Source organism: Tubulanus polymorphus, chromosome 5, assembly GCF_964204645.1.
Source record: "Tubulanus polymorphus chromosome 5, tnTubPoly1.2, whole genome shotgun sequence".
In the NCBI taxonomy this organism is placed as follows: domain Eukaryota; kingdom Metazoa; phylum Nemertea; class Palaeonemertea; order Tubulaniformes; family Tubulanidae; genus Tubulanus; species Tubulanus polymorphus.
In genome coordinates this window covers 1,327,228-1,350,226 of record NC_134029.1, presented here as the reverse complement: position 1 = coordinate 1,350,226, position 22,999 = coordinate 1,327,228, and the positions used below count along the sequence as shown (strand labels likewise).

At 39.1% G+C, this 22,999-nt stretch overlaps 2 protein-coding genes across 3 annotated transcripts in view; one reads left to right on the top strand and one right to left on the bottom strand.

Moving 5' to 3' along the window:
* The window catches only part of LOC141906483 (acetylcholine receptor subunit alpha-like), a 40,050-nt gene extending 34,162 nt beyond the window's left edge, over positions 1 to 5,888 (top strand). The window contains exons 5-8 of the mRNA XM_074795801.1: positions 1,041 to 1,150; positions 2,914 to 3,931; positions 4,467 to 4,606; positions 5,185 to 5,888. Coding sequence (XP_074651902.1) covers positions 1,041 to 1,150; positions 2,914 to 3,931; positions 4,467 to 4,606; positions 5,185 to 5,227 — 1,311 coding nt within the window. The 3' untranslated portion in view covers positions 5,228 to 5,888. The remainder of the gene's footprint in view (positions 1 to 1,040; positions 1,151 to 2,913; positions 3,932 to 4,466; positions 4,607 to 5,184) is intronic.
* An 855-nt stretch (positions 5,889 to 6,743) lies between these two features.
* LOC141905052 (acetylcholine receptor subunit alpha-like) lies at positions 6,744 to 22,735 on the bottom strand. Of its 2 annotated transcripts, XM_074793779.1 has the most exons (8): positions 22,611 to 22,735; positions 17,686 to 17,756; positions 15,051 to 15,196; positions 11,288 to 11,332; positions 9,333 to 9,442; positions 7,904 to 8,879; positions 7,357 to 7,496; positions 6,744 to 6,934 (listed from the first exon to the last, which is right to left on the bottom strand). In XM_074793779.1, exons 2-8 carry the CDS (start codon positions 17,738 to 17,740, stop codon positions 6,895 to 6,897), a joined length of 1,512 nt encoding a protein of 503 aa, XP_074649880.1. In that variant the 5' UTR covers positions 17,741 to 17,756; positions 22,611 to 22,735; the 3' UTR covers positions 6,744 to 6,894. The 2 variants fall into 2 exon arrangements, with proteins under 2 accessions (XP_074649880.1, XP_074649881.1); XM_074793780.1 differs by lacking the exons at positions 11,288 to 11,332; positions 15,051 to 15,196; positions 17,686 to 17,756; positions 22,611 to 22,735 and adding an exon at positions 10,819 to 10,844.
* Between the last annotated feature and the right edge of the window lie 264 nt (positions 22,736 to 22,999).

Below are 22,999 nucleotides of genomic sequence, written 5' to 3'. Positions count from 1 at the left end.
CAAATACAAATTTTGTTAGTTCTTAATATTTCGGAAAGAAAACGTCGCATCAGTCAAATCTGAACTCACTGTGGAACTGAGTCCTCGTTACTACAGGCATTTATTGCCTGAATATATCCTATTAGTCTAAGTCGAGGCTAAGACTTGATAATCGTGTCTGATCGCACGTATAGCCCGGCACACCACTGGACAACAGCTCAACAGCGCATTCAAAACTAATTCCGGAGTTAAGAATCAGCACTTGACCGGCAATAAAAAACCAAGGCCGACGCTTGTTGACGCGATGTTGACCAGAGTCTGGTCAATTATGATCTCAGTAGGAATCTGGCCGGGGCTTCCGCGGTAAATTAGTGTCATTTTCTTGCGACATGCACTTAAGCGTCTGGCAGTGCGACTACTGCGGCTGGTTAAGTTCCCATCACAGACACGCGAAACCAGTCCATATCGACCAATATATCTAAATTGCGTGGTCAACCACGATACTCGTCATCCAGATAATAAGCTTAACCGCAGCAGAAATCGTGTATAATTAAGGTTTTTTACAAGCTCGATTCTCTACTAATGCGGCTACAACATATTGTACTACGTAAGCCCTGCTGGCAGCCATTCGCAATGAATTCTACCCACCACCCCAGATATAGTACGATTCTTATTTTTGTTCATCGCAATCTGAAGTTAGTAATAAAGAGTTATCTGTATACTGAAAGTCTTGGGTATTTCCTATTGCGATAAACTATACTCAGGGCATAAAATCTTTGTTTTACATTCATATAATTATTCTAGTAGCTCGTGGTCGTCAAAAGTTAATGTAAGATATTCTTGAGAAGTATCTTTGTTTGTAGTGAAAGTCTTCTTCAAAGTGTTTCTTATTGCGATAAACTATTATCAGGGCATAAAACGTTTGTTTTCATACGTCAAAAACTAATGATATTTATTCCCTATGGACAGAAAGGGCGAAAAAGTTCAGATTAATCATCGTAACCTACGTCATGAAATATGGAAAACTGTGTCTGAAATGAAATGTTTATCTCTCGTTTCAGATTTGGAAGGATTATAAATTGAGATGGAACCCGAAAGAATACGGAAATGTCAGACGTCTTTACGTTCCGTCGGAGGAGATCTGGTTACCTGATATTGTATTGTATAATAAGTACGTACATCGCTGATACCTAAAACGTATTAAAAAATTCTTACTTTTCAGGATCATTACCATTATCATTATCACAGTACTAACTCGTAACTGACGTAGTTCGAAAAGCATGAATTTAAACTTAGAAAGTTTCGAGATCTAATTCTACATTAAAGATTATAACTCGAATTTCCAGACGAAGATTTGTGCTTTTTGAAACTTAAAGCTTCGCATCAGCCATATCGCATTCATTTCGCTCTTAGGTCTTTCATTTATCTATCTACCTGTGTATAGAGAGTACAGTTAATAACTTTTCTTTTAATTTCAAAAGAACTTTCTTCACCGAAATCGCTTCGATCAGAATAGATTTTCAAAAACTAATCTCGCATAAGAATTTATGTATTTGAATTTTACTATCCAGGATTCATTTCCACAGTAGTTATGAGTTATAATTCTAGGGTCAAGAGATCGGAAATAAACTAATTAAACTCAAACAAGAGTCAAATTCAACCACGAACCGTGGAACTGAGTCCTGTATATTTCATCATGATAACCTCCTGAGCAGAAAACCCATTTGAATGTTAATACGCCGCTTACCACAAATTTTTCGAATTATTTATCCGTATCTATTTTAACTCACTTTCAAACTGTTTGAAATATCATATATTGCCTAATGTTATAATCTTTCTATTTAGTAACACACTATATTCAATAGGCGCACTGCTGTCGCTAACCGCGAATTCTCAATTTCAGTGTTAACCCTTTCTCTCTCGAGATCGCTATAACTGTGAAAGCAGAGTGGAAGTAGACATACGTAATTTCCGTTTTACTGCCCGATAGAGGACGCTACTGCATGGTGTCTAATTCCACTGATCGCATCCTTCATCCGACGTCTCTCCTTGTGTGAATATCCCATTTATGGACATCACTTTCTCTATCACTACAATGTTTGTGACCTACCTTTACCTAGGCCCACTTACCAAAACCTTCAAAATCCTAGATGAAACGAATAAATCAAAAAACTTCAAAATTAAGAGCATATATCAAAGATATTCCGATTATCAAACAAATTCCATCAGGCAAATTTCAGGCAAATATCTTAGTAGATACAATTGAGATTATATTCTAGTTCTCGGCGGTTCCAGTATGACCTTTCATAAGCATGCAACACTCATCCCACCCCCCCCCCCCATATCTGTCTAATCTCTGAATGTAAATGCACCTTAATCAATCTTAACTACCTCGTGTGGTTTGTTTTACTAATATCTATCTAACTACTACTAATTTCATACCGCTCTATAACAAAATAACAATACAACGCACTAGTTATCAAGAATTCAAATACTATGTTTACCTATCTCGGCTTACTGAGCATCAATTACCAAATTTTGATGATGATTTTTGCCAAAAGATTTCATGTGTGATGGTAAACATTACCTCAATTCATGATCGCTTAAACTGCGAGCCATAAATATGTCTAGATGAAATGTATATTAAGAGAAAAAATTGATGCCTAAATAAATGAAATCCAACCCTCTCCCGACCCTACCCTACCCCCTTAAAGCACAGAACCATGTTGCTTCATTTTGATAATACAATCATAACTATGACACGGCGATATTTAAACCCTACACGATACATCACTAAATGTCGTTTAAAAGTTCCCCCCTCAATAATCTCTACCATCTTGCATGTGTTATATTTGTCTAATCAGACACATCAACACGTGACCTGCTGTTCCCGGCCACCGTCTCAAACCGGACCGATGTTCGTCATATTTTCAGCGCTGATGGAAACTACGAAGTGACGTTGATGACTAAAGCTACGTTAAACATGGACGGAACGGTAGAATGGGTACCTCCGGCTATTTATAAGAGTTCGTGCACGATAAACGTCGAGTTTTTCCCTTTCGACGAACAGAAATGCGCCATGAAGTTTGGTTCGTGGACGTACGACGGATTTCAGGTCGATTTGAAGCATAAAAAACAGATCGGTCGAGACGACCAGAAGGGAAATGTAGTGATCAGCGATGGAATCGATATGGAAGAGTTTTATCGTAGCGTCGAGTGGGACGTTCTCGACGCTCCGGCGAAACGTAATGAAAAGTATTACCCGTGCTGTAAAGAACCCTATCCGGACATTACATTCAACATCACAATGAGAAGAATGACCTTATTCTACACGGTTAACCTGATCATACCCTGCGTGGCCATCTCGTTTTTGACGGTACTCGTATTTTATCTTCCGTCTGACAGTGGCGAGAAGATTACTTTGTGTATTTCCATTCTGCTTTCACTGACTGTGTTCTTCCTGTTGTTGGCTGAAATCATTCCGCCGACGTCACTAGTCGTACCGTTGATAGGGAAGTATCTACTGTTCACGATGATATTGGTCACGTTGTCTATTATCGTGACTGTCGTCGTGCTAAACGTACACTTTAGATCGCCGTCGACGCACACGATGTCACCCTGGGTGCGCAAAGTGTTTCTGAACATTCTACCCCGGTTACTGCTCATGCGACGCCCGAATACAGAGAAGGACAAGTCACCGAAGGTCATGGTTCGCACCTGTAACGGGGTAGAGATTCGTGAGTCGTACGGCGATAACAGTAAATCAGCATCGGGTGGAATAAACTACGACTCGCACAGCGCGTTTAGAATGAGAAGCAGTGAAGATCTACTGGGTCACGATCCCGAGAACCCGGGACTGCGACAGAGACCGTATTCTAGCTCGGTACAGAGGGCAGTTGATGGTGTTCGCTTTGTAGCTGATCATCTGAAGAACGAAGATGACGAATCACAGGTTTGTTCATAACAATCAAAACCAATTACTTCATATTGCATTAAAACTAAACATGAATTTTATTTTTCACTAGAGTTTTACGAAGCATTTTGCCTCATAACATATTGAATCATTTTCCTTGTAATGAATTCATTTTCAGCTTTAGTAAAGCGTCACTGCACCAAGCGCATGCGTGCACAATACTCATGATGTCAGTGGTATAATTTTTTGGATACGCATTTTAGACACGTGGGGTCTGGGTCGGATAGAATAAGGCTTATGCTTTCGTATATCGCCTTGTAAATTAGTAGAACTGTTGTCAGAAACGGGTTATAACTTAAAAAAACAGTTTTGAGATCTCCTTTGAATGCTGCTGGGATTAGGGTTGGGGTTTGGGAGGGGATTCCACGTGATGGGTACAAATGTCCCAAAATGTGCGCCTACCAAATAACCTCACAGTGGAGGCGTATCTGGTCACCGTGACTGGTTTTGATTGGGCGATCGTCTCACATTTCTATGTGGTTTAGAATGATTTTAGAGATCGGATTTATTTTAGATAAAAGAAGACTGGAAGTACGTTGCGATGGTGCTCGATCGATTGTTCTTATGGATATTTACTACAGCTTGTGTCGTCGGAACTATGGGTATCATACTACAAGCCCCGACTTTATACGACGATCGAGTTCCTATACCCAGGTACAAATATCAAATATCAGATCAGTTTTTACTTCTGGTCTGTGTTTTCTGAGACAGTCGCAATCGCACAAAACACTCTCATTTCGCAATCGACAAATTAACTAGATGCCTTCATTGAGTACAAAATACCTCATAGATTATTTGCAAATTTGGCCAATACCGCCTTGTAAACCACTGTTCTCAATTTGTCTCCTTGATTTGTTTCTACTTCTACCTATCTATCATTATTAATCCAATTCTGTCGTTTCCTGCTCGATTCGATACTATTTCTGATAAAGTTGTGAAGACATACACAATATAAGTGTATCACGGAAAATATCTAATTTCCTGAGTTCACCAATTGAGTATTTGAAGCATAGTCTGGTATTCGAGGGCTTCACTTTACAATACAAGAATCTATATAATAAGATTAATCTAAACAAAGTATACTTAAAAACATTACAGAGCATCATATTTTGAGACGAGATTTATGAGTCAGGAGGGCTATCACGAATATTCTTTGAGAAGGGGATTTCTTAGAATTAAGAATCATGAATTATTTAAACTCAACCCGTAATGTTTTCTGTGTTCAATTCCAGTGGAAAGTACGCTCTAATCGGAGAGTCAGATCGGTTTCTGTGAAGACGGTGGACCAGACATCTCAACGACAGCAAACAAAATAAAATGTGATATTTTCCAAAGCCTCTCATATGCACAACAAGAATAGGAATATTGCTAGTTCAATGGTCGAGTCTTATTGAAATACTGTGGAATTCATGATAGTATTGATGTTAAACACTGAATAATGTAAGGAGTTATAACTAGTGTGTAACTGGTCTAAGGGAGAAAACTATCGCTCGCTATCACCACCTCGAGTAGGTTATAATCGAGGGTCTCTTTCGTTGAAGAATCTATCTCAACGATATTCCATTTTAAAGTGTCAGAATCCATTAATTCAGGTAATTAATAAGGATAATGTAAGTACGACGTAATATAGTCTTCAGCGGAGAAATTTCGCAATGTTTCCCGTAAGAGGAATCTTTACACATATTTGAATTCTGTTCTCGTGTTTCGATCTGTTGTTGTTGTTGTTTTCAAGTTAAATACGGTTGTTTAATTAATGTACAATCGTAGAATATACAAACACAGAGATTTTACTGGATCTGGTTTCGTTGAATTTACGTGTAATATTGAACTATTGTCGATATTGATATCTGATGATTGTATAGCGTGTAAATAACGTGTTTCATATAGATTAAACTTTGTGGTCGACGAGAAACGGGCAAGAAAACGTTTTGTTATAAGTAAAAATAAATTATGGATGAAGTTTAGTAAAATTATTTCGTATTTTTCCTAATCTTGACTTTTGTTGTGTATTAGTCTGTATTCGTGTCGGCGCCTTGTCGAGATATTCGAGGACGAACTGAGGAGACGAGTTTCAGTTTAGAGTAAACCGATAAACGGTTTGAACAGCGGTTGCTAGGGCGCACCGACTCAACTAAGATGGCGGTGCATTTTTGAAATGTAAATCCCATTCAGAAACAATTGAGCAGTCGTAGTCCGCCATCTTACTTTTAACCGAAAATCTAATTTGTTTAAGTTAAAAAATCGAGTTTCGTTTTCGTAAACCAAATCCTTTTATTCGATACTATTGAAACTTCTTCGATCGGAGTAAGTCTCCCACACGACTAGTGAGTTGGGGAACCCATCATCGGTTGTGAGTCGAAAACTTTATCCACCCGACAAGTGCTAAACAATATAGTTGATTCGGTTGGATTGGGGCAGTGCAACAGGGTCAAAAAACTCTTTCAGAAGATTAAAAAAACAATTGGGGCAAATTATGCTGAATAAATTTCGTCAATGGCGATAAAACCTTTGACAGCTACTGCATATCTCCCATTAGTCGGCATCGCAAACACTTGTCCAGAATACGGAGAACACTCCTCAGTGAGACACAAATGACACAGACCCTGGCAGCGGAGGATTGAATTTGAATCAAGACGCAAGAATCGGATGACATAAACTGTATTCATACATGTTTATTTATATACAAAAACACAAGCAGAATTTGATAAATTTTCATGAACAAATGAATAGACAATAATTCATAGCAATAAAACATGTGTAAGACAAATATATTCTCTTTTTACAATGGCAACAATTAGCGTTCAATATTCTACATGACACGTTATCGAAACATGATATCAATTCAATTTTGTCGTTTCGCTGAACAATCATACTTTTATAAAATATATAACAACACTTTCAGTATTTCAATACGACCATCGTTTCGTCTATGATTGCGTGTTTTACTCGTCGCACGTGTATTCAGTCAGGTATCCAATTTTACTGAAAATACATTGTACATGATAATACTTTCCAATATATTCAAAGATGTCAATACCTAGGGCTTTAGTTTAAACGATTGAAAGCGATAGCATTACAGGGCCCGGGTTTTCAGTTGTGGGTCAAAACCTGACTGGGAGTTTTGAATCAGGTAATAAGATAAAATCCCACACCTGACGATGATCTCTAGGGTGAGATCGAAACGTCGTGTCTTTTATATAATTTAGATTTAATAAATAAATTCTTGTTTTTAAATTCTTTTAATCTGTAAATAGTGGGATTTTATCTTATTATCCGTTCACCACGTTTGAGTGTGGTTATAGTTCTATTTGAATCTGTTAAATTTATTGTGAATGCCAGAGTAAAAACTGAACTCACAACCGCGGAACACGGCGTCCTGAGCTCTATGATAGACGATACATTACCTGCGTATCGGTTCCCGGTCATCGTAAAGCATCGGGGCCTGTATAATTATACCAAGTGTACCGACAACACAGGCGGTCGTGAATATCCACAAAAACAGTCGATCGAGAATCATAGCTACGTATTTCCAGTCTTCTCTTGCCTGAAATAAATTAAACAAATCAGGGGTCATTCATTTATTACGTACGCATTAAGGGAGGCACGATGATTGCGTACTGTAATGCTTAATGTATACGAAAAAAATGGCCGATTTTACGTACAGAGGGGGAGGGGGGTTGAAAAATTCAAATTTTATGCGTACGTAATTAATGAATGATCCCTCATCGAGATGTTGAGGTTGGAAAATTATTTCTGGTAAGATTTTCTGAGATTTCGTATTAATGTTAACGATGCCAGTCAGAACAGGTTTTAGCAGGATCGAAGTTTCTTTTGCCTTTAAGGCATGAAAAATCCTTTGCTATCATCACTAGAATTCGAACCCATGGAACCTGGATTGACAAGAGAGATGTGCGAAGAAGACAACACGGCCTTCTGGAGTGTTAGACAAACCTGTTCCTCCCGGTCCTCATTTTTACGATGGTCCGTTATGAATCTAACGCCTTCTAACGCTCTTTGAACTTGCGTTGAGATGTGTATTGGTCGTATACCTGTCGGGTTGTCAGGATCAGCCATCAAATCATCTGTACTGACATACACAAAATTACTACGAGCTCGGAAACTAATACCGCGGGCGTTTTTATTCTCTTCAGCCGTGGTCGTGAAGTCCAAATCATCGTCCTTGTCTGGTGTAGGTCTCTGCATCAACAGCAACCTGGGAAGTATGTTCAGAAACACTTTGCGCACCCAGGGTGACATCGTGTGCGTCGACGGCGACCGATAGTGTACGTTTAGCACGACGACAGTCACGATGATAGACAACGTGACCAATATCATCGTGAACAGTAGATACTTCCCTATCAACGGTACGACTAGTGACGTCGGCGGAATGATTTCGGCCAACAACAGGAAGAACACAGTCAATGAAATCAGAATAGATATACACAGGGCAATCTTCTCGCCGCTATTCGATGGCAAGTAAAATACAAGTACCGTCAAAAACGAGATGGCCACGCAGGGTATGATCAGGTTAACCGTGTAGAATAACGTTTTTCTACGCATAGTAACATTGAATGTAATATCGGGATAAGGCTCGACGCAACAAGGATAATATTTGATATTTCGTTTTGCCGGAGCGTCGAGAATGTCCCATTCGACACTCTCGTAAAATTCCTCCATATTCGTGCCGTTCCCGATGATCACTTCGCCTTCCTCTTTCTCGTTCTGTTCGGCGTGTTTTAAATCGACCTGAAATCCGTCGTAGGTCCACGAACCGAATTTCATCGTACACAACTGTTGATCGAACGGGAAGAATTCGACGTTGATCGTGCACGAACTCTTGTATATAGCCGGTGGCATCCACTCCACGAGACCGTTACTGTTCAACGTTGCCTTCGTCATCAACGTCACTTCGTAGTTTCCATCAGCGCTGGAATTTACAACATACGTTAAAATGTCAACAACCGACGTTCACCATTTCATTATCAACAACTTATCAGCGGTAAAGACGTGCTGCATTTTCTCTACACGATTTAGAAAGTAAGGGGAAGTTCGCTTCATTGAAATAAGAACCATGTGAGGAAGGTCCTGGCACTAGCGCAGAAGTTAACGAGCAAAATACCATTTAATTACTTCAGAATCTAGTTGACAACATAAGTGCTGAATTGTCTCTATGCATGATTTAGAAACAAGGGGGGAATTCATTTCGCTTAATTGAAATAAGAATCACATATGAGTCAAATACTTGTACAAACTAGAAATGTTCATTGTAAGTATACTGATACTGATAACAAACTGTAAAAAGAATGTCTTCGTTCTACGTTAAATAATTCATCATAGATCGAGCGCTGAGTTATCATAACTAATGATCGTCTCGGCTTACTTATTATAGAGCACGATATCAGGTAACCAGATCTCTTCTGAGGGAACGTATAACTCTGTTACATCTCCGTATTCAACCGGGTCCCATTTCAATTTATAATCCATCCATTCCTGAAACAAAATAGAACATACATAGTTACGCACATCATAGATTAACCATTTCTTCGAGAAAAAAAAACCTTCATGAAATATGCTTATATATACAAGCTTTCAGTTGAATATCCCTTAGACTAATGGACGTAGTGAAAGGCAACCTGGCCTAGTTGCACAAAGAAGATTTCCCTTAAAATCGATTCCAGATATAGTGAGTTAACGAAGAAATTATAAATTAGGGCGAAAACCGTTTTGAGAAACTGGGATCAGTGATTTGGCTGCTCCCACCAACTGTCCTCGGCGTGTGTCACACATGGGACTCAGGAATTTATCGATACTCTTCAAAGGCTAGTAGGTCACGGCCCCGGCGCTCATCCGCCCCATGACGACGCTCGTATATCCCGAAGAATATTAGGAGAGAATTGAAAGAGCGTCGAGTTTGGAGACTCATGTTGTTATCTCTTTGAGAGCGAATAAGTTTCATCATGTTAAATTCACCCCCGAGGCCCATAACGTCTTCATTAGTCTCAATACCGCTTTCGGTAAATCAAATTGGCAAATACGTCGATGAATCGATACGATTTATGATAATTTTATTCCGTCTTTAGTTGTGATGAAGAGTTTGCGGTGCGATGAAGAGAGGAGAGTCGGAACAAGTTCTCGGGATGACATACGCTGCCGCCACTTATACCGATTGTGTTTTGCCATTGATTTCCGATAAACTGGTCTCCAATTATTTCTGTTCCGGATTCGCGCAGAACAAGCGGCAGAATCTTTCTACACCGATGATGATAATCTTTCATCGTCAGAAAAACTTTGTTCGTTCTGGAAATGATTATTTTCATTTTAGAATAGCCCGTATTCCGAATCAAGCAGGACACCTCGACCCAGAAATTCTAGTAATCTTTTCTTCAGATGCAGAATGGCCTATTTCTACCCCCCAGTAACATAACCAAAGCTCTGCAAAAGCCTCGCATTCACCCCAACAAAAACCGTCGTCAGGTGACCCTGAGGTGCGACCGATAGTCTTCATTGTGAGTCCGAGGCGTTGTGTATTTTTGAATTCTAATTTTCAATTTCTAATAAACTTAGTTTGTCAACCTTTTGATTATATATAGTAAAGTATGCCTATTTTTCAGTAACAGTTACACAGTCATAACCCGTACATACAATTCAAAGTGCTCGATATGGTTATGAAGGACCCAGTACTAGCCAGCTGGCTGTTTAATTGGTGCCTTATATGGTGACTTTAGATCATCTATTTACCAGGCCCGAGCGCGGCTATTCTACGATCTTCAGTAAACTAAAGCCGAGTAGTGGAAATAATTACTGAAACATGTCGAAATGCATCAAACTGATAACTGATATTTGTCGTCTATACGGAAGATGTTTACCCGAGTTCTCGCGACATTGGATGAAATCTCGCGAGAGGAGACGTTATGTCTAAAGAGATGCTTTCACAGAACCGAAATCAAATAAATCTCTTGATGCCACAAATGAATGTATGTTCTATGCGGTTCTATGAGTGTTTATCTTGGTCTGAGAGATGAGGGTCTGGGATGTGAATGGTCGGGTATTGACCGCATCAATGATAATATCAATTGAAAATACATAGAGTGTTTTCCATTCAACATCGCCATTTCATCACCACATACACACTCATGCATGTTTATATTTTTTGCTATTTTTCTTATAAACTGTTGCTCCTTTTTTTGTTCGTTTCTTTCTTGTCATTCCTCTTTTCTATTATCCTTCTCATCCCCCTGACTGATGTGTGCGCAGCCAATTATCTCATATATTGCGAATATCATCGAAACAATTCGGGAAGATCCATTCATTCATTCGTCAGCATTTATATTTTACCTGCTGCAGCCAAACGTTTGTCGTCATTATTTGATTTTTCTCGTCCTGAATAATCAAGAAAATGTAAGTTAGTTTTTACGTTAGTTTTCGTAGAAAACAACAGCATCTCAAAGCAGATACAACTCCAAATAGCTAATTTGCTATAACAACACTTGTATATACATTACTTCATTGCGTTTCATAGTTTCATTATTCAATATTAGCATCATTACGATATCAATTTGGGGATTGGATTTGTTTTTACGGCGCTGTTGTGGTTGATGGAGGGCTATTTGGGAGATCAGTTTAAGAATTCTAGAGTTTGTAATCAACTCAACTCGAGGATTTTCACGCTTGATCAAACAGTTAGCAGTGCTTATCGAATAGAGTAAACTTTATCCACTCGACAGCGAATCGATTGCCTTCAACGAACCGAATATACACAACATTGATTCATCATAATAATGCTTAACCCGGGCCCGAGATACTCTAACGAATCGTACAACCAGGAAATTAGAACCAGTTTTACCACAACCAGTCTTAAAACCGGTCTTATACTACAAGGAATCTTAGAACCAAGCAGAATGTGTTCTATAATATTCATACGTGATTTGTCTTCTGTATCAGTATGATGCTTCTCAGAACTTATTCCCAAGAAGTGACAAGTCCTTTACAAGAATATTCTATCTTATATATAATGGCTTTCCTATATTTGGAATAAGCCGTACCGCATTTTCAGCTATAAATATATGCTATTTAATCTTATTAGAAAATCTCTCGAAGCGCTCATGAATCACCGTTGCTTTTAGCTATTTTTGACAAAGTATCTTAAGATTTTTATTCCACTCGACTTCGTTTCAGCCATATCGCTTATTCCTTCGTTGATGTCAATGATTATTTGGATAATAAACTGGAATAGCAATCAAGAAAAATTGTGTACTTTAATTACGGTCATAGGCCCAGTTTCACAGTTGTCGGTTGAGTTTCCTAAATTAGTTCATTCCCGATGTTTCAATCGAATGGTATCAAATTATAACTAATATCAGACTGTGGATTTGGTGATTTGCTTTTTTCGTATGTAGATGGCAGATCTCTCAATTTCTGTATTACCATTTATATGACAGCGGTGATGGTGACTGTGAAGCTTAAGTATCATCATCGTATTGCTAAATTGAATAGGAAATTATCAACAGTTAGTGAAATTGTTTCCTGAAAGCGATAACGATAAGAGCGGCGGTCGGTTTATGAACCATCGATCAATCATAGAAAGCAGAGTCACGAACTACGAGACGACTCGAAATAGCATTCATTACCACCGTAAAAAAACCTCTCTTCTGTTTCGCTGCCCTTGGTCTTAAACTCGATTACGGCCTGGGCCCAGTTGCACAGTCGTGACTTAAGTCCAAAAGTGGTCTTAAATCTTAAGACTGGTCTTAAGTTGTTAGATCGAGTATAGAACTTAGTTGGTTTTAGACCAGTCTTAAATCTAAGCCATGACTATGCAACTGGCCCCAGGAGTTATTCTTTGAAAATAAAAAATGAAATATCCAACTTATCGAAAATATCTATTACAGTAGTTCGCTCATTTTCGTGGGTAGCGAATAAAACAATTCTAGTGAAACTTCAAAGTATAATTTGGTCTACGTTTTACTGATTCCACGTTATCACGGCTCCTCCACAACTCTCCTTAGTATTAAAAAAAAAACATTAATCTCTTAGAAAGGGACAAATACAAACGAAACTGGTCGTATTTTCGATATGGAGTTGTTTGCTAATATTCTATCTACACGATTCAGATTGCCACAGAGAGTGAACGGGATGCACTCCGATATTACTAGTGGACACTATTTGATTGATTATGCTTTATGACTGGTGGTGATCTTGTCAAATAACAAAGTGTTTTTGTCGGCAAGCAATTCCCGTATGGCAACATTTTGCCGTCACTTTTACCTCGCTGTGCCGCTGGGTCGAGACAGATTTTTATTAACTCCCCGAATGTCAACGGTACACAGCTAGTTCAGTGAAGCTTGCTGTTAATTTGGTGGAGAAAATTCTTATTAACGAGAGTGATGGCAAATGCGGTTGAGCTTGAGCTGTCTTTTTTTTATTTACTGCATGAGTTTTTAAAAGTTCGCTCAGCCGCTAAAACCGATCGATAATTACGGAAAATTAAAGAGAATTCCTAGAATTCATATCATTATTCGAGAGATAACCATTGGTGAAACGCTGTGTCCGTGTTGTGACGATAACCTAACACTATTATAACGAGAACAAATGAAGTCAAAAAGTTTCTTTAAAGCTAATGATTTAATGATTCGACGATTCGACTATAATCTTTCGTGAAGATGACTATTCGGTTATATTTGAAACGTCGAATCAATAAATAATTAGCTTTAAGGAAACTTTCGGAATTCATCTTTCTCGTTACAAATCAGTGCAGGAATTTGATTCGCTCTAACTTTAAGGTTTTTCTACGGAGTTATATAAATTCAAGAATATTAGATTCAACACGCGATGAGAAATCGTGCGATGACTTCTTGGACTCAATCAATGATTGTGAAATTCGGTATGACGAAATCGAACTCGTATTCACAGACACTGACAGGACTTTATCACCACCGGCTGTAAATCTAGACACGAAATTAATATCAGGCAAACAGATTGATTTTTGGCTGTTCCGATTGATGACACACGTGTGTGTGTGCGTATGCGTCAAAACGTCGCCGTAACTTACTTCATATCACAGCTCACATACAATAGTTTCAATATCGAATTAACCGCAGTATCAGCGGTAGGGGTAGGGTCTGCCTACACGCGCGGTCGCTTCCAGGCATTAGTAATCACGACGTGGGCGTAGAAAAATACCACAAGAACACTACACTACTTCTAGAATATCTGTTGGACTTTCATCACAAATCGTTATTCGTATAACAAGAGAGAGAGAGATTAGATGTTCCAGGCACGTTCGACGTTTCATATTCAACTTGTCTATGGACAAATCTAGTTCATTCCGGATATAAAAAGAAGCTAATACACATCCTTTCTAAGTTTTGTTTATACACTATTAGTAGATTCTTTTTCCAAGTTTATCTCCTCTGAAACCTGAATGATATGGATTGAGCTACTGTTAATAAATCAATAGAGTGTTGTAGACACAAGATCATATTTGACGTGGTCCCGTGGGTGTCATTTTGGTCTCTTCGAGGGAATTCTGTAAGGTAATGATTACAACCTGTTTTCCCTGAGGATCAGTTCTCGCTTGTTCTCGCTCGCTCTCGCCAGTTGTCTCAGTCATAAGGTTAATAACTGACAGAATCCATTTTAAACGGATTGTAAATATCAACGAACAACATTGTCTGAATTCATCGTAAATGCGGTGATATTCAGATGACTATTATCACTATCTTGTATTTCTAATCCTGATCGCACTAAAGATAAACATTAAAACACAAAGAATCCTTAGACTTTTATTATTTTGACTCAAAACACTATGAAGGGTTTTTCTTCAATCTTCAATTCACCACGAGCCATTTTTAAGACTTTGAAATTGATAGAATTTGAATATTTTGAAATGGCTCGTGGTATTTTCGGTCGAAACCTTGAATGAACTCCGATAGTCTTTTCCTGAATTTTGGGTTTGACTTCAATGCTCAAGTGACTATTTACTTAAGAAACCTAAACGGCGCACGGCGTACAGTGACAGGGAACGATTCTTAAAACCGTTTCTTACTTATTTCTTACTTATTGATGGAATCAGTTTTTTGAACACATATTTTAGACTTACGATATCGATAAGCTGCGATAACTTCATCGTTAGATAAACAGTCAGTTTATCTGAATTATTGCCGACCGGTCTGATCAGTTTGTTGTATCCGCTTTTCTTCATCAGGTCATCGTAAAGTCTTTTAGCGTCAGGATTACAAAGACTACCTGCAAAAAAAACGGGGAAAAGAAGCAGCGCGTGAAATAAACCGTGTATGAATAAGATATATCATTTGATCGGTAGTTGTGGGTTATCATTTAGACCACGAGTATCAGACTCAGATCAGGACAGTATTACTGAAGATGATTGTTATGATATTGTCGAAACGTTGAATGAACTACTGGCTTTAGGAAACATCTCGGACTCTGATTTGATATTATCGTTCAGCACGGACTCACGAGTGTTTTTATCAATGTTAAATTGGAACCAGTCTCTAGACTTAACCCTTAATAACTTATATTATCTTCTACGTTTTATGTGTTAAAATCATGCTTATCATTTCAGTATTTATTCATTGAGAAATAAACATCCCTTCTTCAGTCAATATATATTTGAATGTAAACCGAGGAAGCGGAAATCTAATGCAGATTGTTAATATGTATCTAATTGATATTGATAATTGATATCGTATGAATAGAATTCCCGCTTCTTATTGATAAAACCTCATAAATAATGTTACAAACTCCTCAGCGCTGTTCATAGCGAGTGAAAACTACTCGTTTCCTTTCATTCATTCACAAGGCGATGACGTCATATCTCCTTACAGCCAGGTTTCCTGCTGGGGGTTGATTAAATTTTGATCACTTACATAAGACGATGGGTGAGGAGAGAGTTTTGTTAATAATTCCACACGGCGAGTGAAATGAGTTTATAAATGATTAATTAATGTCTCTTCACCTCCGGGAATTCGTCTATCATCATTTCATAATTGTTTCCTGTATAGAAATCGTAAACTCGTCACGTATAGAATGTGATGTATGTGTAGGTGTCGATATAAGCTGACGAATGACCCCTGAACCTGTAAACAGCCCTGCAGACAGTTTTGTAATTAGCTGTTTATCGAGGCTCAGCCGCAACGCATAGTTCTCAACTAATCAACCGATTCTAATATCAATTCTATATGATATCTGTAACGCGTGTGACTAACTCACTCGGCTCAACTGGCGTCGTTTTCCATTCCTTGTGCGGATCTGTAAGAGGGATCGGACTCGCGTATTGCTGGGTCTCCTGTTATTCCATTATTACACTATATCGCAAAACAATTCATATGAAACACTGTAAATGTCTTTATCATCGACAAAATACATTCGTTATTATATCATTACCATCATACTTGGCTCCTATTTTGGTCTTAGGAAGACTTGCGACTTTGCCACAGTGCGGGTCCAGAATTCGTAAATCATCTTGTAAATCTCTCTTATTTTAGGTGTAGTTGAACTCGGTGTAAGTAGGACTCAGAGGAATATCTCATACAGTAGAAACCAGTGATGGATTGGACAAAAGTTTCAGCTTCTCGATTCCTACGAGAATTATTTAATCAATCTCTTCGGCGCAAATCGACAATTTCTATAGCGATGAATGTCACTGCGGAACTAATGAATAGAACCACTAAATAATTTCAAAACATTCAAATTCAGGTTCGATTCAATCATAAACTACTGCATCGAATCATAGGGATATTGACTTTAGATTACTAAGAGTTCCTCTCTTGTCCTGCGCCATCAGTATTCAAAACCTCACAGTTCAACAGTTGAATGCGGGTTAGAATTAACTCTGAATCTAGTTCCACAGTTGTTGTGTGGGTCTAATCTGTCCCTGAAACCATTTTAACGGTTTTGTGGTTAAATTTGACTCTGGACCCAGTTCAACAGTTGTGTGGGTTAAACTTTGATCCAGTTCCACAGTTGTGTGGGTTAAACTTTGATCCAGTTCCACAGTTGTGTGGGTTAAACTTTGATCCAGTTCCACAGTTGTGTGGGTTAAACTTTGATCCAGTTCCACAGTTGTGTGGGTTAAACTTTGATCCAGTTCCACAGTCGCGCAGGTTTCATTTCACTCTGAACTCTGTGGAACCGGGTCCGGAAAAGTTTCTTGAGATCTGTGTAAATGATTAGCTAAATTGTAGGCAGAGATCAAGTGAGTCGAGTAGCGAATTCAATCCCTAAACTGTTTAGTGTATCGGGTCCTGTCAGCGCTAATGTAACCTGTAACTGTGAATCACAAGGAGACGTCAGTAGCTACAGTAAGACTACAGCTGGTTAAGTTCTCACAAACTTGCCTCGGCGTTCTGTAATTTACCATCCTAGACCTCCAATCAATATCCACTATTATCTTCAGTTGTTTCACTAGTTTTATGGGAATTGGTCATTTGGTATCTGATATTTTCCCGATATACGCTATTACGATATTATTATTCATCGCATATTTTTCGCAAAAAAAATAATATCGAGTGATTTTTTTTTCAGTAAGGAAAGTTTTTCCGACCAATCCCTTAAAGTTTGAAAAGACGAATTCTGAAGCTTTTCCGAAACTAGTGATTAAAGAATCCACGAACAGACATTCTGTAAACAATCTGATGAAATTTTCCGCCGTTTCTTTGATGTGAGATATGTCGAAATTTTTTTTTTTGTTTCGTTTCTTTCGGCTCATTACTTACTTTTTAAGACGAACACAAACGATAAAGCGACGACAGCGACTTGAACGACAATCATTGCGAATTGAATTCACCTGAAATAGATTTAGAAATCAGCAAAACACAAACCATCATCGACTTCTTAAAACAAATGACTTCAAAAAATCACAATTATGAAGACTGAATAAGAGAAAAATGTTTCGACGTTTTATAACAAATCAGTTTTGAAAATGGCTCACATTATCAAATCGAAATGTCACTTCTCTTCCGAGGCACCGTTTGTCACGACCGGTGCCAGAAATTAACCATTATCAATTCAGATTCTAGATTTCTTCCTCATAATACTATTCTATTCTTAATTCTACAATACACGCAGGTTACATAACTGTTTCAGATTTTGTATTTTGAAAAAGGCACTGCTTGACTGTTTGGGCTTAGAAGGGTTATGATATTGTTGGAGCACTCCTGACTGCAGATGTATGGTAGATCATAAGGTGCATATTTATCTTCGTTATCAAACCACATCAGATAATAATAATTAGAGTGAAAATTAACTGGGAATTCCACAGTTTCAAAGGGTTCTGTTTTATAAGAGTTTCAAATTAAAATCGTTACGCGAAATGTCGGTTGTATGTGGTTGTTAACGGTGTATTTCCCGATGGCTGTTTCTATTTTCTATTCGTTAACGGATGAATTTTAGCGGTGAATAATTGTTTAATGAGACGCGTGTGTTGTTGCGGTAATGTCGGTGAAGCAAGAGAAATCCATCAAAGACAATAGTTTTCAACGTGAGAAGAAATTTCGGTTGATCACGAAATCATGAAATGTCACCAGCTCTGAGCTCTGAGTGTGTGTGTATGCAAACTCTAAGCATCATGACACAGTTCCTGAGCTACGGGGAGGCGGGAGCAGGGGAGAGGGAGCTGGGGGAGGCGGGAGCAGGGGGGCGGTGTCAGTAGGCTTATTCTCTGTCGACTCAAAGTTGCCGGACTAGGTTTGACTTAAGAAGTTCATGTCCAATTTCTAGTCTTAGAGTCAAATCTTGACCGGGAACTGTGGAACAGGGTCCAGAATTGTTGAACTGGGTCCAGAACTGCAGTAGTGGTGTTGGTGAACAACAGAACTGGATCCTGAACTGTGGAACTGAGTCCTGAACTGTGGAACTGAGTCCTGAACTGCGAAACTGGGTCCTGAACTGTGGAACTGAGTCCTGAACTGTGGAACTGAGTCCTGAACTGTGGAACTGAGTCCTGAACTGCGGAACTGAGTCCTGAACTGTGGAACTGAGTCATGAACTGTGGAACTGGGTACTGAACTGTGGAACTGAGTCATGAACTGTGGAACTGAGTCATGAACTGTGGAACTGGGTCCTGAACTGTGGAACTGAGTCCTGAACTGTGGAACTGAGTCCTGAACTGTGAAACTGGCTGCAACATCATATGCTCTACACGTATGATAGACACACTGAGGAGTTGCTAATTTAATTTTGTGGTGGGTCACAATTTTTTGTCATCATCGCTAAATGAACGTCTGCATCAACAGCACAACTCTCATTGAGAACTGGGTGTATTCTATCGGGAGGCGATATTCATAAATTCTTAATTCATTCCTTTGTATTCACAGCACAGTTCTCGTGGTCACAGGTTGTGACAAGTGTGAATGGTTACTGCGTGTTAAGGGTGTTTATTTGTCATGATGAAAAGATGAATGAGTCTTCAGGCCGCAGTTCCACAGCTTTGGCTAAAAATAATTGAAAACGATCTAATCTTAACTCAGAAAAACTGAATCCTGGTGCGAGATTTTATGTAGAATGAATAAAATTGAATGATATGAATTCGTCGAGGGATCTGTGCCTGGGAATGATATAAGCGGGTCGATGATGCCGCGCGATTCTAGAAATTAAAAGCATGCCACCATAACTAATTGATCGTCATTAATTCGTTGTATGTTCAGGCACTCTGATGAGACACTGAAATACGGAATACCACATAAATAATTAGCAGAAAGCATTAATTGAGTTTCACTGCTCCCGATATGTGGTCAATAATCTCTGACGAAAGAGATCATTGTTTCCTGCGATCACTCGACGTCTGAGCACCAGGCGTAGAGTGATTCCGTCTTCTTGTTTTATTCGAAGTTAATGTTCCTTTATCGAAATGATTAAATTGCTCGACAAGTCCAAAAACCAGGGATCGTTTAGTGTTTCTCGCAGGAGAAGGCAAAGTATCATCTGAGATATGAGAGAAATGCGAGATATGTCATTTGAGATATGCGACTGATGCATCCATTATTGTTCAAGGAAGAGCAGTTTATCATCGAAAAAAAGTTTTCTACAAGGAAGGCAAAATAAAACCTAATGGATATCGACAGCATACCGAGGCTCGAACGCGAGACCTCCGACACTCAAACCGCCTGTTCTAACCACTAGACGACCGAGCTGTATAGCGACAGTTTGTAAGTTAGTCTGTCCCATGGTCAGCGCGGTGACCAGTCAGGTGTGTTGACTGGCTGTCTGATTGTGTTAGATTCCCACCTCAATGAGTTCATAGCATAGAACTATATGAGCGCTAATTGTTCTATATTCATCGCAAATGGAGCCGATAATTTCTGTATCTCTGCAAATTTCACCTCGCATCACGTGAAACTCTAAAAAATGCATGCGCTTGTTTAAATGATGGAATATAGGAATCAGATATCACGATTGTTGATTTAATTCAACTCGGTTTGTGCGTATGAAAAATTCATTTGAACGGAAACCAATCATCATCATATTCTAACTATATGTTTCAAGTATCCTCTCCGCTCTTCCCTTTCCCCTCCCCCTCTCCACTTTCCCCTCTTCACTCTCCACTCTCCCCTCTCCACTCTCCACTCTCCCCTCTCCCCTCTCCCCTCTCCGCTCTTCCCTCCCCTCTCCGCTCTTCCCTCCCCTTTCCGCTCTCCCCTCTCCCCTCTCCGCTCTCCCCTCTCCACTCTCCCCTCTCCCCTCTCCCTTCCCCTCTCCCCTCTCCCTCTCCTCTCTACCCTCTCCCTCTCCACTCTCCCCTCTCCCTTCCCCTCTCCCCTCTCCCCTCTCCCTCTCCCTCTCCTCTCTACCCTCTCCCTTTGTGATGTCGTGACATTTTACTACTTAAAACACTAACGTGTTGAATGAAGGAACGCACGCTCGATTTGTGATTTCCCATCTATACAATTTTCCGGTGAAGTGAACACAAATCTGAGCCGCTAATGCGGTATCATATTTTAGCTCATATACTTGGCACGCCGAAAAATCACATTATTCATTTTCATCAAAAGACTACTAAGGATGAAACGGAGGGGGTTCGGGTTACAGCGCTTGACGCCCCGACCGTTTTTGATCCTATTCAAATAAATGATATATCGCATTCTGATTGTAAACGATTATTTGGTCTGTAAACACCGCCATTCACCACCAGACGCCACAGCGACATGGTCCTGAAATTGAGAGCTCAGGAAACCACTTCAGTTCTCAATTCAAGCGAACCACTTCTATTTCAAGAAATGCCGCAGTAATCGGCTCGCTATTGGACCGGGTTTAATTGCATCGACGTCTAACTGTTGGGAATTGATCCTGACGAAGAGTTCATCAGATCAGCGGGATTTGAAGTTTGCCGTGTACGTGATATGTGACAATCTAAACCTTTATTATCAAACTCTTTAACTTTATCGCAAATATCTTTCAATATCAGGATCCAGTTTCACATTTTTTCGTTATGTCCGCATAGTTAAATTAGTTCATTTTCAATCTATTACCTCTAGCGGCTCTATATTCAAGCTCACAATCGTGGAAGCTATTCAGCTGTAGTTCTCGAAGAAAATCGGGTTCGAAAAAAATAAAAACCAAAACGTAACTGCGTAATACGATGGACCATAAAAAGGAAGGTGCTGCAGTAACCGATGAGGAATATATGGTTACAAAATCATTAAAATATAGAAAAACTGAACTACGTTGTGAGGTGCTTGAGTTAATTATTCGTACAGTTCCCGTATAAAACACGACATGTATCTATCTCACATGAAAAAATGGTTGTGAAAACACTTCTCATTTCAACGCATCTTCAATAATATTGACTGGTTTATTTTCCGCTACTTAACGCATTTATTTTAGTAGAATTTCACTATGATGGATGGCTGCATGTGCAAATGCGTTATTAGTGTTCATTTCATTGGAATTCAATTTCAGCCCTGGGGAATTTTCATGAAGAAATGATGTCGCTATGTTTCCCGAGCGGTGAATTCATTTTCCGTATTCAATCTTTGCCTCAAAACGAATTGATGTGAATTGAAACTGTACGGGTGAATCGCCTCGTTGAACTTACGTAATGTATCGTCAACTTCGATATCAAAGATCGTCTCCATGTTTTTCAATGCTAAACAGGTATTCAAAGGATCAAATACATTTTCACGATCGACAAATCTTTTCAAAAAGAAAAAAATTCTTGTGACGAAATTCTGAGAAAGCTCAGAAATCTTGTTTTTATCTTCGTCCGGAGAATGTGGCAATTTTTGCTTCGAAATTTGTTGATCTAACAATACTTTGACGCCGGAGATGACCGCGAGACTACCGCACGTATGGTACAAAAATGTATGAGCAAATGTTGTAAGTCAGATTTTCAAATATTCAAAAAATCGTTTAAGTCTATAGGTCCGAAAGATCAGTATTATTTGTAGTATTTATAAGTGAGTGACCACCAAACAATGTAAAAAAACACCACCAATAGTTTGAGAAAAAACCTTGCGCACATTATGGCACCATCGACGTTCCTGTATAGTTTAGTTGACCAAGAGCAAATACATAAACAGGTAAAGACGAGATATAGCAGAGTTGAAATAGCATTTTAGGAATTCGATGACTAAACAAACCATATTCATAATCATCAGGTATTTTCATTCTGCTTGAATAACGTTCTAGTTCGATAAATACTTACGGTTTTCAGTACAGAGTGTTGGGTATTTAAATAAATCCATCCGTTGTCATCAGACCTCGAGGATGTAGTCGGTCGTCTGCTGGTTCGCGCCACTGCACCGTAATACTGAGCACCACGATACAACCGGGTCTAATAGTAAACATTACTGTCTTTAAATCAAACCGATGCAATCACACATTGCTAGATGATTCGATTGATTATGAACCAACTGCTCTATGCAGTTAGAAAAGTCCACTGGATTTATTAAAATCTCAGACGCTTCGCGCTATTCACAGTCACACTGTCTCTGTCAGCTCCTCGGCTGATGCTGATAGTTTCCCGTTTGACATCGAATCGAAGAGAGTGGTTTATTTTGGTGACACCATCACGGAAGCCACTGTGAACACCCT

Excerpts from the sequence above, each read along its gene's own strand:
- LOC141905052 (XM_074793779.1), bottom strand. The coding sequence starts at position 17,740 with ATGATTGTCGTTCAAGTCGCTGTCGTCGCTTTATCGTTTGTGTTCGTC. Across the intron at positions 11,333-15,050 it reads TATCGCAGCTTATCGATATC|GACGAGAAAAATCAAATAAT; the intron begins GTAAGTCTAAAA and ends TTGATTATTCAG. Across the intron at positions 9,443-11,287 it reads CAAACGTTTGGCTGCAGCAG|GAATGGATGGATTATAAATT; the intron begins GTAAAATATAAA and ends ATTTTGTTTCAG.